The 14,753-nt window shown below is 43.3% G+C and overlaps 1 protein-coding gene across 1 annotated transcript in view; it reads left to right on the top strand.

Moving 5' to 3' along the window:
* The window catches only part of CFAP251 (cilia and flagella associated protein 251), a 68,256-nt gene that overhangs the window by 40,654 nt on the left and 12,849 nt on the right, over nt 1-14,753 (top strand). Inside the window, exons 19-20 of the mRNA XM_035706674.2 lie at nt 4,425-4,515; nt 4,725-4,868. Of these exons, the coding sequence (XP_035562567.1) occupies nt 4,425-4,515; nt 4,725-4,868 (235 nt within the window). The remainder of the gene's footprint in view (nt 1-4,424; nt 4,516-4,724; nt 4,869-14,753) is intronic.

The following is a 14,753-nucleotide window of genomic DNA, read 5'->3' as shown; positions in this document are numbered from 1 at the left end:
GCCCGACGTGGGATTCGATCCCGGGTCTCCAGGATCGCGCCCTGGGCCAAAGGCAGGCGCCAAACCGCTGCGCCACCCAGGGATCCCCAGACCCTCTTTTTTTAACCAACAACAGCAGGCCTGGCCTTCAGGTTGCTCCCTGTGACATGTCTATGTTCATGTGCGGATGAAAGGTTATTTTTTTTTAAGATTATTTATTTATTCATGAGAGACACAGAGAGAGAGGCAGAGACATAGGCAGAGGGAGAAGCAGGCTTTCTGCCAGAAGCCTGATGCAGGACTTTATCCAGGACCCCAGGATCACGCCCTGAGCCGAAGGCAGATGCTCAACCACTGAGCCACCCAGGCGTCCCCGGACGAAAGGTTATTATTCTGCTTCAGGGACTGATGGAATTTGCAGTGAAGGCAGTGTGATTCCACCTCATTCTCGTGAGGCCCCTGAAATACTTCCTGCTCTGTCATCTGCAAATTCACACCAGCTAGAAAGAGCTTGCCCAAATCTCTGAAGCATGGGTAACAGCAAGCATAAGAGTATTATATGAAACATGGTTTCCAGTCTGCTTTTCTGACCCACCAGCCCTGAGCTGTGAGACCCTCTGCTTTGGGTGAGGCTGGAGAGGTCCAGGGTCGAGCGTTGGGAAATCCTCAGACTTTGAGGTCCAAGAGGCATGGGTTTGACTGTGGGGCCTACTTTCTGCTGACTGTGAGTCCTCAGGCATGTTTCTTAACATCTCTGATATTCAGAATCCTTGTCTGTGAAATGGGGGGAAAGGAGGATAAAAATGGGGACTCTTAGAGGATCCTTGTAAAGATTGAATAGCACAGAGCTAGGGGCTCAGTACATGAACTATTTTCTCTCTTATATTCTCTTATTAAAGAGCTTTACTAGGAAAGGGGGCAAGTGCTACAGCAATTCTCTCATCTACTGGAATTCAGTGAGCTGCCACAGGGCAGAGCCAGTTGCCATCCCTGAGCCCTTCTCCCAGCCCCTGCCTTTCAGGCAGAGTCATGTTCAAGAGCTGGGCACAGACAGCTCAAAGGCACCTTCCTTCTTAAAGAATCCTTTAATTCATGTGCCAAGTGCACGTCTCTCTTACAGCAGACATGGAAGCTTCTCTTAACCAGAATATGAGCAAAAACAGCCAGGTAAATCTGCTTTGGATCCACACTGGTTTCAGGCTGCAGTTACAACTCTGACCTTCACCTCTGCCTTCAGCTCAAAGAGCAGATCTTGGGAATTTGGGACTTTAGAAACTGGAGGTGAGCTCTCACATTGAAAAGCACTTCCCAATTGTGCACCCAGAATGAGCTGCTTGATTCCTTGACAGCCTGTCTATTACCTGGAACAGCAGGAACAGGCAACACCCTGGTGACAGGACAAAATCTCCTTTTGATTTTTGTCCTCTTCTCGATAATTATGGTAGAGATTAAAGGAAAAAAAAAAGGTACCTGCTTTCCAGTGGCTTTCCTGTGCCTGGCCAGAGTCCAGGCTTCTAAGAATTTCAATTTAATCTGTTGTGGGGACAAAGGATCATTATAAACTAATTAGCACTTCATTGCTGCTTCTCGTGTTCAGTGCTTCAGTAATGGAAAGAAATGTAACAACCCTAAACAAGTAAACAAACAAAATTCCCTGCTGGTCTACCTATGGCGAGTCGCAGGGTGAAATTAAGATGCTGAATTCTTTAAAAAAAAAAAAAAAAAAGATGCTGAATTCTCTCATGTTCCCAGGATTTTCATCCATGTACTCCTGGGCCCAGGTACGCTCGCTGCAGCACATTGACTTTCTCCCTGGCACGCCCCTCCCTCCCTTGCATCTTGTCCTAGGGTTCATTCCACATACACTCAGCCTTTACCCCATCTTGGCTGGTATGCCCCTCTTCTCCTGTTTTTAAATCCCCCATTACTTTCTTTTTTAAAAGAGATTATGTATTCATTAGAGACACAGAGAGAGATGCAGAGACATAGGTAGAGGGAGAAGTGGGCTCCCTATAGGGAGCCCGATGCTGGAATTGATCCCAGGACCCTGGGATCATGATCTGAGCCAAAGGCAGACGCTCAACCACTGAGCCACCCAGGTGCCCCTCCCCCATTACTTTCTGATGCTCAATCTCACAGCCACCTGTAGTCCTGCCACCATGCTCAGACGAGAGCAGATAAGACCCAAGTTCAAATACCACATTTCCTGCCTGCCTATTGTATGACTTCAGGCTAGTCCCTTAACTTCTGAGTCTCAGTTTCTCCGTCTGTTAAGTAGGAATATCATCACTGTTTTGAGAGTAAAGATTACCACCATTGCTGTTCCTCCCCACTGCCTCCAGCCCCTAGGAAGCACTTGCTAAGCACTTACTCTGTGTTACAGTACTCAATGCTTCTCCTGATTGAGCTCATTTCCCGGAAGCACTGTATGGATATCTTGGCACACAATAGGTTTTCAATAAATGTACTTCTCCTTTGTGCCCTAATGACCCCACTCTTTTTGCTGTAAGCATTAGAAACCCCGCTTAAGCACAATGGGGAATTTATGAGACAGTCATGGGCATCTCAGGTAACCACACTGCAGGAAGAGCAGGGACGGTGTACACTCCGTGCTCTTGGCATTCGCTCTCTGCCCGGCTCTGCTATTGGCTTCATTCTCTGTACAAAGGTTCGGTTCTCAGTGTGAACATGACCACTGACAGTCCTCAGATTTCACAAACTGGAGCTCTTACCACAGAGAGAGAAGATCTCTTTCCTCAGCTCTGGTCGGACGACCCCAGAACTGTCCCTTCGGCTCTCTCAGGACGGTTGACAGTGGCTAGGAAGCAGGAGATGTAGTACAGACCTGACCACCAGAGAGCTGTTCCCAGAGCATCCAGAGCTCTTATGAGTCTTTCCCAGGCACTCCTGGTGGTGACAGGCTCCTCTATATCACTTTTGGCCTTTACCTAGCCTTGTTCCAGAGCTGCATGGCTAAATGTAGCCTCCCACAGAGCCTGCTGGGACTGGGCCTGGGCAAGGCCTGGAGGCCACAGAGAGGGAGTCCTCTGAACTAGACACCTGCCTTATGGCTAATATCAGAGCTGAGAGCTGGGTAAAGCGTGGGCCCTCCTGGAGAGGGGCCTCAAGCCCACCTGGAGAACACACTAGCTTCCCAGACCCTAACAGAGCTGGCTTATGCAAGGCCCTGACAAGAGGGCCAAGACAATTTTGTGGCTGACTCTTTGAAGAGAGGTATAGGTGTATACTGATATGAAGTCCAACAGAAAGGTAACTGCCTAACTGCCTCATCCTGAGCCTTCTCTGGGCCAGGCTCTGTGCTGACCGCTTTCCATGCATTGTCTGATTTCATCCTCACAGCCACCCTGTGAGTCAGGGACTGCTGGTATCCCCACACAATATTCCCATATGTCTAGAAACTAGCTCCCAGGTGTTTAATGATCCTCTTAAGCACTGGAGTAAGTGGTGGGGCTGAGATTTACATCCAGGTCTGTCTGATTCAACAGCACACCTTAACACTCGCCCCAGGGGAGAACAGAGGTCTTCGTGTCAAACCCTTTATATGGCTTCACTCCATTTCCATAACAGCCCTGTGAGGCAAACCTATAATTAATTACTCCCATTCTGCAGATGAGGAAACTGGAACCCAGGGAGGTTGTTCCTTGCCGGTGATCACACTGCTTGCAAGTGGCAGAGCCAAGACTCACAAGCATGTCCCTTTGACTCCAGGTTCTGGATACTTAACCACTTCCCCACTGTGGTCTATACTGACATGTGTTTTAATAACCCCACAAAGAAACTAATGGCCAGATTAGCAGAAATCCAGTTAGTGGATTATTACCGATGATTTCGTGTTATTTGTGTTTCTATGGGGCAAAGTCAGTCTCATAAAAAAGTAGGTTTTCTTACCATTTATAGTGCCTATTTTTAGGAAGCCTGACCCCATGTTAGAGAGCAGAGGGTTATTTTTATCTGACTGGCATGGGTCCCTTGTGGCCTCCCGAGTTTTTATGGAAGCAATTAGTGTTGGCAGCGTACCTGCTCTTATCCTGGTTTTTGGCTCCGGTCATATGCAGATCTCACGTTACGAGTGAAGCTGGTCCGCTGGGGAGGCCTGTGATTTCAGCGCACAGGAGCCCTCCTTCCCTCCCCCTGGAGAGCTGTGCTCCCCAAAGACTGCAGACAAATTGTGAATCTCCTGCCCTGTCATCAGTGAGTGTGTATCCCTTCATTAAGGCAGGTGCCCTATACCACCAGATTCCACATGGAAATTGAATTTTTCATTTTCAGCTTCATTTTGGAGATTTTTCTAACTGGTTTATAGAGACCCTAATTGTGTGGGTGCCATAATACCCTACAGAGGTCTGTGGTGCCAGGCAGATGCTGGCTGACCTGCACTTACGGGTGAGCGCCTTCTAACAGTGATGTTTCTATTATTGTTCTAGTGCCCTGGAGGCAGCAGTCTCTCTTGGGGGTGAAGACTTGACCCCATTCTATGGTCTGGTGGCTGGTGGCAGGGAAGGAAAATTCTACAGGGTAATTGTCCTCAGAGTAAACACTTCCTGGTAACATCTATTTAGGTTTGTAAAACAAATGTGCCTGAGGGTGAACCTTCTCACTTTTTTCTAAAGCTCTTTTCTCCACTGAGCTCAAAATGTACTTTCTAGAAAATGTCCTTGGAGTCCTAATGGATATTTTGACTTTAGCCAAGATGTGTGTTGTGTTTCCATTTTATTTCCACGTAGGAGCTGGAAGACTATTTTTACTATTCTCAGCTCCGTAGTCAAGGTATTGATACAATGGAGACCAGAAAGGTGTCGGAACACATTTGCCTGTCAGAGCTTCCTTTTGTCATGAGAGCAATTGGCTTTTACCCATCGGAAGAAAAGGTAAGTAGAAGAAAAACAAGAAGAGCAGTGGGATATGTTATTTATGAAAATGACCTCTGGGAACAATATGTATAAGCCAAAGTAAAAATTTAACATTATTCTTACATAAAAGGATTGGAAAGAAGGTTCTGGGCATACCAGATGTGCTCCTCAGAAACAGACTTACCACAAAGATATTCCTTAAAGTCTTCTTCCTTAGCACAGCCTGACCACTGGTAAGAGTTTGGGTTTTGAAATTAGACAGACTGGAGGTGATGCTTGCAAAGCACAGAGTGTGGGGCTGGGCACATAGGGAAAGCTCAGTGAGTGAGCTCAGTGAGTCGTTATTGAAATGATTATCAATGCTGTTGAGATGCTTGCTGTTCCTCTGGCCTGTGTGAATGGGGCGCTGCTGAAAGGTGCTCATCCTGGGCTGTAGGGCTCAGAAGAAGCCGTACTGTAGTTAGTTCTCATGACCGCACAAAACATAGCAGCTAGAAGGGGCTCCTAGGGACCAGAGCACTGCAGGGAAGATGGTTTTCCTAGGGACCATGGTTTACAATTGCAATCGACCGGGTTTTCCTTCAGACTTGAAATGTTGTTGTTGTTTTTTTTTAAGATTTTATTTATTTATTCGTGAGAGACACAGAGAGAGAGGCAAAGGCATAGGCAGAGAGAGAAGCACGCACCCTGCAAGGAGAGCCCAGTGAGGGACTTGATCCCAGGACCCTAGGATCACAACCTGAGCCAAAGGCAAACACTCAACCACTGAGCCACCCAGGTGCCCTCAGACTCAAGATGTTAACACAATTTTATTGTAGAAAGTTTGGAAAAGGTACACAAGTGAGATGAAGAATATAGTTACTTATAATCCTGCTACACAGGCCTAACAGTTTTTAGTATTTTCCTTGATGTATAGATCCACATAAAATTAGGTATACAGGGGATCCCTGGGTGGCGCAGCGGTTTGGCGCCTGCCTTTGGCCCAGGGCGCGATCCTGGAGACCCGGGATCGAGTCCCACGTCAGGCTCCCGGTGCATGGAGCCTGCCTCTCCCTCTGCCTATGTCTCTGCCTCTCTCCCTTTCTCTCTCTGTGACTATCATAAATAAATAAAAAATTTTTAAAAATTAGGTATACATATGGGATCCCTGGGTGGCTCAGCGGTTTAGCACCTACCTTCAGCCCAGAGTGTGATTCTGGAGACCTGGGATCGAGTCCCACATCAGGCTCCCTGCATGGAGCCTGCTTCTCTCACTGCCTGTGTCTCTGCCTCTCATTCTCTCTCTCTCTGTGTCTCTCATGAATAAATAAATAAAATCTTTAAAGAATTTTTTGTATACATATTTTATATATATATAAAATTTAAAAAACTAATTAGTACCATGTTGAATATGTTTTTATTCTGTATTTCCATTTGATGTTACACCAGAAGCATTTTAATTTATTAATAATTATCTGAAAACACGATTTTTTAAAAGATTATTTATTTATTAAATTTATTAATTTATTTATTTGACATAGAGAGCACAAGCAGGGGGAGCATCAAGCAGAGGGAGAGGAAGAAAAAGGCTCCCCACTGAGCAGGGAGCCCAACGTGGGCTCAGTCCCAGGACCCCAGGATCATGACCTAAGCCAAAGGCAGATACTTAACCAACTGAACCACTCAGGTGCTCCAGATTTATTTATTTACTTATTTGAGAGAGAGAGAGAGAGAGCAGAGCATAAGACAGAGAGCATGAGTGGGAGGGAGGAGTACAGGGAGAAGTAAACTCTGCACTGAGTAGGGCACCCGATATGGGGCTCCATCCCAGGACCCCAGGATCATGACTGAGCCAAAGGCAGATCCTAAACCAACTGAGCCACCCAGATGCCCCTGAAAACATGATTTTTAAAGGACATGTCTTAATTTTATAACTTTCTCTGATTTAGAAAATAGAACTATAAAGAAAAACTAGAAATTACTTAGAGATAATCATTGTTAACATTTTGGTGGACTTCCTTCTATTGTTTTATATATGGATATAGATACGTCGATATTTTAAAATAAGGAATTGGCATTACATGGCATATATGTGTATACATCCATGTATATCAACAGTTTACAGAGTATATGTATGCATATGCATGCATAAGTGTATGGATTTGTGCATGTATATATGTATATATATGTATATATTTATATCAGCATTCTCAGTAACTATTATTTTGTGAGCACGGTGGTAATAACACAATATACTTTTTTCCCCTGGCTTTATTGAGATATAATTGACATATAACTTTATGTAGTTTAAGGGATACAGTGTAGTGATTTTATATATGTATTATTACAAAATGATTACCACAATAAAGTTAGTTGACATATCCATCCCCTCACATAGTTGCAATTTTTTTGTGTGGTGAGAACTTTTATTTATTTATTTATTCTTTTTTCAAATTTTTATTTACATTGTAATTGGTTAATATATATATATATATAAATATATTATGTAATATTATATATTATTATATATTCTACTACTAAAACCAATATTTTATATATATTGGTTTTAGTAGTAGAATTCAGTGATTCATCACTTACATACAACATCCAGTGCTCATTACATCAGGTGTTCTCCTTAATGCCCATTCTCCATCTAGTCCAACCCATACCCACCTCCCTCCATCAACCCACAGTTTGTTCTTTTTTTTTAATTATTTTTATTTTTTTATTTTTTCAGTTTGTTCTTTATTGTTAAGAGTCTTATGGTTTGTTTCCCTCTTCCTCTCTCTCTTTTTATCCTTCCCATATGTTCATCTGTTTTGTTTCTTAAATCCCACATATAAGTGAGATCATATGGTATTTGTCTTTCTCTGACTCGCTTATTTCACTTAGCATAATAGCCTGTAGCTCCATCCATGTCATTGCAAATGGCAAGATTTCATTCTTTCTGATGGCCGAGTGGTATTCCATTGTGCATATACACCACATCTTCTTTATCCATTCCTCTATTGATGGACATTTGGCTCTTCATTAGAACTTTTAAAATCTGCTTTCTAGATGAATTTATAAAGAAGCTGTGGTATATGTATACAATGGAATATTACTCAGCCATTAGAAACGACAAATACCCACCATTTGCTTCAACGTGGATGGAACTGGAGGGTATTATGCTGAGTGAAGTAAGTCAGTCGGAGAAGGACAAACATTATACGGTCTCATTCATTTGGGGAATATAAAAAATAGTGAACGAGAATAAAGGGGAAAGGAGAGAAAATGAGTGGGAAATATCAGTGAGGGTGACACAACATGAGAGACACCTAACTCTGGGAAATGAACAAGGGGTAGGAGAAAGGGAGGTGGGTGGGGGAATGGGGTGATTGGGTGACAGGCACTGATGGGGGGCACTTGACGGGATGAGCACTGGGTGTTATGCTATATGTTGGCAAATTGAACTCCAATAACAAAATATACAAAATAAATAAATAAAAATAAAAACCCCGTCTCAGTAATAAATAAATAAATAAAATAAATAAAATCTGCCTTCTAGCAACTTTCAAATATATAATGCAGTATTGTTAACTATAGTTACCACCATGCTGGATATTACATTCCCCAGGACTTTTTCTTTTTTTTTTCCCCCAGGACTTTTTCATCTTATAACTGGAAGTTTGTACCCTGGCAAACACTATCTGTTTTCTGTTCCTATGAATTTGGTTTTTTTTTTTTTTTTTTTTTTGAATTTGGGGTTTTTAAAGATTCCACATACATGATACATGTATGACTCTGTCTGATTTAACTTCATTCAGCATAATGCCCTCAAGTTCTCATCCATGTTGTCGCAAGTGGCAGGATTTCTTTTTTTTATGGCTGAATAATATTCTATTATATATACATAAATCACATTTTATGTATTTACTCCCATCAACAGTGCATAAGAGTCCCCTTTTCTCCACATCCTTGTCAGCATGTACCTTTTGTCTTTGATGAGAGCCATTCTAACAGGCGTGAGGTGACAGTTCATTATGCCTTGACTTGCATTTCTCTGATGAGTAATGTTGAGCACCTTTTCACATTTGAATATCTTTTTTGGAAAGATGCTTATTCAGGCCTTTGGCCCATTTTTAAATTGGGTTTTGTTTGTTTGTTTTTGGTATTGGGTTGTATGAGTTCCCTATATATTTTAGATAGTAATAGTAACCCCTTATCAAATATATGGTTTGCAAATATTTTCTCTCATTCCATAGGTCACCTGGTCATGTTGCTAATTCCCTTTTGCTGTGCAGAAGCTTTTTGGCTTGATGTAGGCAACATGATTTTTACAGGCTGTGTACTTAGTTGAACCAGTCTCCAGCTGACAGACACATAGGTTGTCTGAAGTGTTTGGCTGTCAGAGACATGGCTGTGATGAGCATCTCCTGTGTATAGTTTTTGCATGCTCCTCTGATTATTTTCCAGTCTCCAAGTCCTAGAAATAGAATTACTGGGTCAGAGAAGGGGAACTTCAAGGCTGCCAAGCAGCTTTCCAAAAACGTAGCATTACGCAGCCTGCCAGCTAAGACGTGGTGCCCTGGGTGCATTTTAGGGATGTGAGCTGTGGTCCCAGTTATTCCTCCAGGCCCACCTAGAACCACCTGTTTTTGTGTACTCCTGGTATGACTGGAAGGTGACTTTTATTCTCCAAATAGCATCTGGAAAAATGAGCTCTGAGAGCCCATAGACCCATGCAGAGACTTGAATGTGCCCCTTCATCACAGTGGGTATTCTGAGCTCCTCAAAAGGTCTTTTGACCAAGGTACATTTTGTAAAAGTACATGCCCAGAAATGGAACCGACAATGGAGAAAGTTTGTGCAACTCACATAAAAGTGTTCCTGAGAGCTGTTTCCAAAGCATGTTCCTTAGAACTGCCAGCATCCAAGCTGGCTCCCAAACTGGCAAATCACAAGCACCTGGAGCACTTACTAAATGGACAGATTCCTGGGCCCATCCTGGGTTGAGCCAATCAGAATCTCCAAGTATGGGGCCTAGGTATCCACATTTTCCCCTTGCCCTGGCCTGTAAACTCCTGCCTTGGGACACTGGCTCCATGGGTGTTTATCAGGGCCACTCATGCTCAAGGAAGGAGCACTAGACAAAGCGAAATAGGATTATTAGTCAAGACTCCCCTTTGGTTACAGGTTACAGAAACCTATTGCAAACTAGTTATATGTTCACAGTCTCGAGGGTAAAGGTAATGCTCAGTGTGACCTAATCAGGGCCCTCACACTGCTGCCAGGAAGCATCTCTGCCTCTCCCCAGGCCTCACTTTTCTCCCTGTCGCCTTCCTTCTCAGTGGGTCCCTGGATCCAGGTTCAGTGGGCACAATTTCAGAGTCCCGGTCACTACCCCTGTCCTCGGTTGGCCAGGCCTGGATGCTCCCAGGCTCCCCCAGCTGGGATCAGAGTCAGCCACCTCGACCATGAGGGCTTGGGGGCAGCACAAGTGGGATCCACATGGAATTCTGCATTGGAAAATGATCCTGAGGCCTTAGGTTACTGGACATTGGGAGTCTGGAGGCGAGGTGGATACATGCAGGACAACATTCCCCAGATAGACTGATTGTGAAACCTCTTTCTCCTTTCACTTTGGAAATACTGCCTTCAACATCTCACCTGAGTTTTGCTTCCACTGCATTTGTCGTCTTTATTTTATTTGGTTCATCCTCTCCATTTTTTTTTTTTTTTTTTTAGTCACACATTGATCTGAGGTTAATCCCCACCTTCTTGGGGTGACAGGCTGGCCGAAGGCCTAGTACTCCCAGGCTGAGGAGGGGGAAGGCTGTGTTGGTAGGAAGTGCAGGGACCAGACCTGGCTGGCCAAGCTGTTCCCAAGTCGTTTTAACTAGAGCCTGCATTCCTGTGACCCCTATCTGTGAGATGAGGCTGGAGGCTGGGGGTCCAAGGCATGCCCCACCCATGGAATAGGTGCTTACCAGCTTCTCTTCTCACCTGACTATTTTCTGTCAAAACAGAAAGAGCTGTTCTGTTTTAAGAGCTTGATGGGACGACCCCCCTCTTTTACTTATTTTTCATTTTTTATTTTGGAAAATTCCAAACATGGGCAAAAGCAGAGAAAATAACGTAATAAACTGTTGTATACTCAGGTCAGGGGGCTCTGGGCTGGACCTGGCCTGGAACGACTGGCCAGCCATGCGATTTGGTTGCGTTCCTGGGCCTCTTCAAGTCTCTGTTTCCTCTTCTGTGAAACGGGAGTAGTAGTAGCACTCACCTCCTGGAGGGATGAAGATTAAATGACCATCTATTTAGTACATGATGTGGCACATGTTAAATGTTTGGAAAATGTCATCCAGTATCATTGTCTTTATCATCATGTCCTCATCTGTGGACATGTAATTGTAAAAGGCCTTCAGGCGAACGTTCCTCTGACTGTGTAGTTCTTTGTTCACAATTTCCTTTCTAAAACCAGTTCATTCTTTCCTTGACTCACTGGTAAAGGCACTTTGCATAAATGACTGAAAGTCATCAAACTGATGGCAGTCTTCTCATTCACGGTTTGTTTTTTGTTTGTTTTTTTGTTTTTAAAGATTTTATTTATTCATGAGAGACGCACAGAGAGAGGCAAAGACATAGGCAGAGGGAGAAACACACTGCCTGCAGGGAACCCAATGTAGGACTCCATCCCAGGACCCCATGCCCTGAGCCAAAGACAGATGCTCAACCACTGAGCCACCTAGGTGCCCAGGGTTTCTTTTTTTTTTTTTTTTAAAGAGGTTTCGTCCCTTTCCCTTTCCCTTTCCTTTCCTTTTCTCTTTTTCTTTTCTCTATACCCAATGCAGGGCTTGAACTCACAACCCAGAGATCAGAGTCATATGCTTTACCCACAGCCAGCCAGGAGCCCCACCCTCAGGATTCTTGATTTTCAGCCCTGAGCTGATATAAACGTGTCCTCCTCTGTAGTCCTGCTTGGCTGGCAGAGGAATTCAGGGTTTTTACCCTCTGTGACCATCACTATCTGCCGTATGAAGGGCACAGAGTGATCAGTCTTTTCCCGCCTCCTTTGCAAGCATGTGCAAGCACTGGAGGCATCCCCAGTTACCCAGTCATTAGCAAAACAGTAAAACCTCACAACCTCTCTAGGTTGATGAGTAAAATGTACCCAGAAAAAAAAAAAAGTTAGTCTGCGGCAAATGTTATAAAGTGACCCTGAGCATTAGTTACAAACAATAAGAAATTAAAATGGTGATTGGAAGGTTTTCACTGCCCGACTTGTACATCTATCCTCACTGTTAAAAAGGAGAGTTTCAGTGCTCTGCTTGAAGGTCTCCATAAATCTCTTGGCCTCCAGAGTTGTTTTTGTTGTTTTTTAAAAAAGATTTTATTTATTTATTCACGAGAAACACACACAGAGAGGCAGAAACATAGGCAGAGGGAGAAGCAGGTTCCTCACAGGAGCCCAATGCAGGACTCCATACCCAATTCCCCTGGGCCTGGGACCACACCCTGAGCCAAAGGCAAATGCTCAACTCAATTGCTGAGCCACCCAGGTGTCCCCACCAACAAGGTTTGTTTTGTTTTGTTTTGTTTTTTTTCAACAGGGTTTTTAATCCACCTAAAAAAATACACACCAGGGCAGCCCAGGTGGCTCAGTGGTTTAGTGCCACCTTCAGCCCAGGGCCTGATCCTGGAGACCCGGGATTGAGTCCCTCGTCAGGCTCCTTGCATGGAGCCTTCTTCTACCTCTGCCTGTGTCTCTGCCTCTCTCTCTCTCTCTCTCTCTCTCTCTGTCTCTCATGAATAAATAAATAAAATCTTAAAAAAAAAATACACACCATCTTTGGAGATGTTTTTCTGAAGGCCCCTGATCCAGATGTGGCCACATCAGTGTGCAAACTGTGCGAGTTGATGAGTCAGTTTCTATCTGAAGCTGCGCAGGAAAAACTTTTTTGGTCTCTTGTGTTCACATAAGATTTATAGGGATTTCAATAAAAATGTTTTCAGGGCTTTGAAATTTCTAAATCCAGGCTTTGTCGTGGTTAATGAAACATTTCCTATTAAGATGCAGCTGTTCCCCAGCCCCCAAGAAATTGCATGTAGAAGTACTCAGAGCTAATAGAGTACTTCAGTACTTGGTTACAAAAAGACTCAGTTATGGAGATTCAAACCACTGCCTCCCTCAGGCTCCCACCCAGGAGAGCATTATTATTTATACATTATTTATATTTTTCTTATGTCATTTTAACTGCCTAGGGGATTTGAATCTAGTCAGTGTGGTAAATTGAAGCCAAATTATACAAAAATATAACCCTCCCTGAAGAATTCCTAACCACTCCCATCCTTTGCAGAGCTCTGTACTTAGGCATAACACAGCCAAAGTGTGGTCAGGGAGGGCTACTTTTACAAATCTTCATTTTTTTAAATGAAAGATTTGCATGGTCGGGGCGCCTGGGTGGCTCAGTCGGTTAAGCATCTGCATTCAGCTCAGGTCATGATCCCAGGGTTCTGGAATGGAGCCCCACATCAGGTTCCCTGAGCAGGGAGCTTGCTTCTCCCTCTCCATCCTGCTTGTGCTCTCTCACTCTCTCTCTCAAATAAATAAAATCTTAAAAATAAAAAGATTTGCACAGTTTATAATGTTATATAGAAAGAACCAAAACTTAGATGTCACAATTTTCTACAGCTGAGTTCACATAGCACAAAAGTTTCATCTTCTATCTTCATAATTTCCTTTTCCTCTAGGACTTTAGTATATCATGTGTTCCCTGGTTACTTGTGCCTATGTTTCTATTTAGCTTGCAGAGCATTCGTTGTTTAATCCTGAAAGGCTTTTGCAGTGAATTAATAGTAGTATAACTGCTTAGTTCTATAAATGTAAGCAGAGAGGTACATGCCTGGCAAATGCTCACATAATGGACACTCAGCAAATGTTGGTCAGATGAGTGAATGAATGAATGAATGATGGCCTTTGGTCATATCTGGTGCAAAGACAACAAGAAAAATAGAATCTCTGACATTATTATTTGATCTCAAAGTAATTAATAGTACCCCTAAAGTATTTGGTATATTCAGAAACTTTAGTGTTGTTTAAGTGTATTTAGAGAAGAATAAACAATGACTTAACTTTTTACTTATTTTTTTAAGATTTTATTTATTTATTTATATGATAGCATACATAAGCAGGGGGAGCGGCAGGCAGAGGGAGAGGGAGAAGCAGGTCCCCTGCTGAGCAGAGAGCAGGACACAGAGCTTGATACCAGGACAGGGCTCCACCCCAAGACCCTGGGATCATGACCTGAGCTGAAGGCAGATGCTTAACCGACTGAGCCACCCAGGTGCCCTATCACTTAACTTTTTTAATGTGCACATCTGTGGACCCATTAAATCTACTTTAGGAGTGTATCCTACAGAAAAACTCACACAAGTGTACAATGATGTGCATATGGAAGAGACTGTTACTGCAGCATGTTTTCCTGTTAGTGAAAAATTAAAACAACCCAGGATGCCTGGGTGGCTCAGTGATTGTCTGCCTTCAGCCTAGGGCATGATTCTGGGGTCCCGGGATCGAGTCTCACGTCGGGCTCCCTGCATGGAGACTGCTTCTTTTTTTGCCTATGTGTCTGTCTCTCTCTATGTGTGTCTCTCATGAATAAATAAGTAAATAAAATCTTTAAAAAAATTAAAACAACCCTAATGTCTGTTGATAAAAGATGGGATAAATAAAATAAGACACACTTACACTTAGTATTCATTAAAAAGTGAAATTGATCAACATTTCTTGACTCAAAAGGCTTGTTTAACACGGTTTGTTATTAAAGGGAAAAGGGCAAGTTGCAAAACAATATGTAAAGCACAAGCTCATTTCATTAATAATAGATATATTCATACATGCCTAGCAAAACTCTTGAAAGACCATTCCCCAAACGATTAACA

Source organism: Canis lupus, chromosome 26, assembly GCF_003254725.2.
Source record: "Canis lupus dingo isolate Sandy chromosome 26, ASM325472v2, whole genome shotgun sequence".
Lineage (NCBI taxonomy): Eukaryota > Metazoa > Chordata > Mammalia > Carnivora > Canidae > Canis > Canis lupus.
Note: the sequence above shows the minus strand (reverse complement) of the source record. Positions and strands in the feature narration are given on the sequence as shown.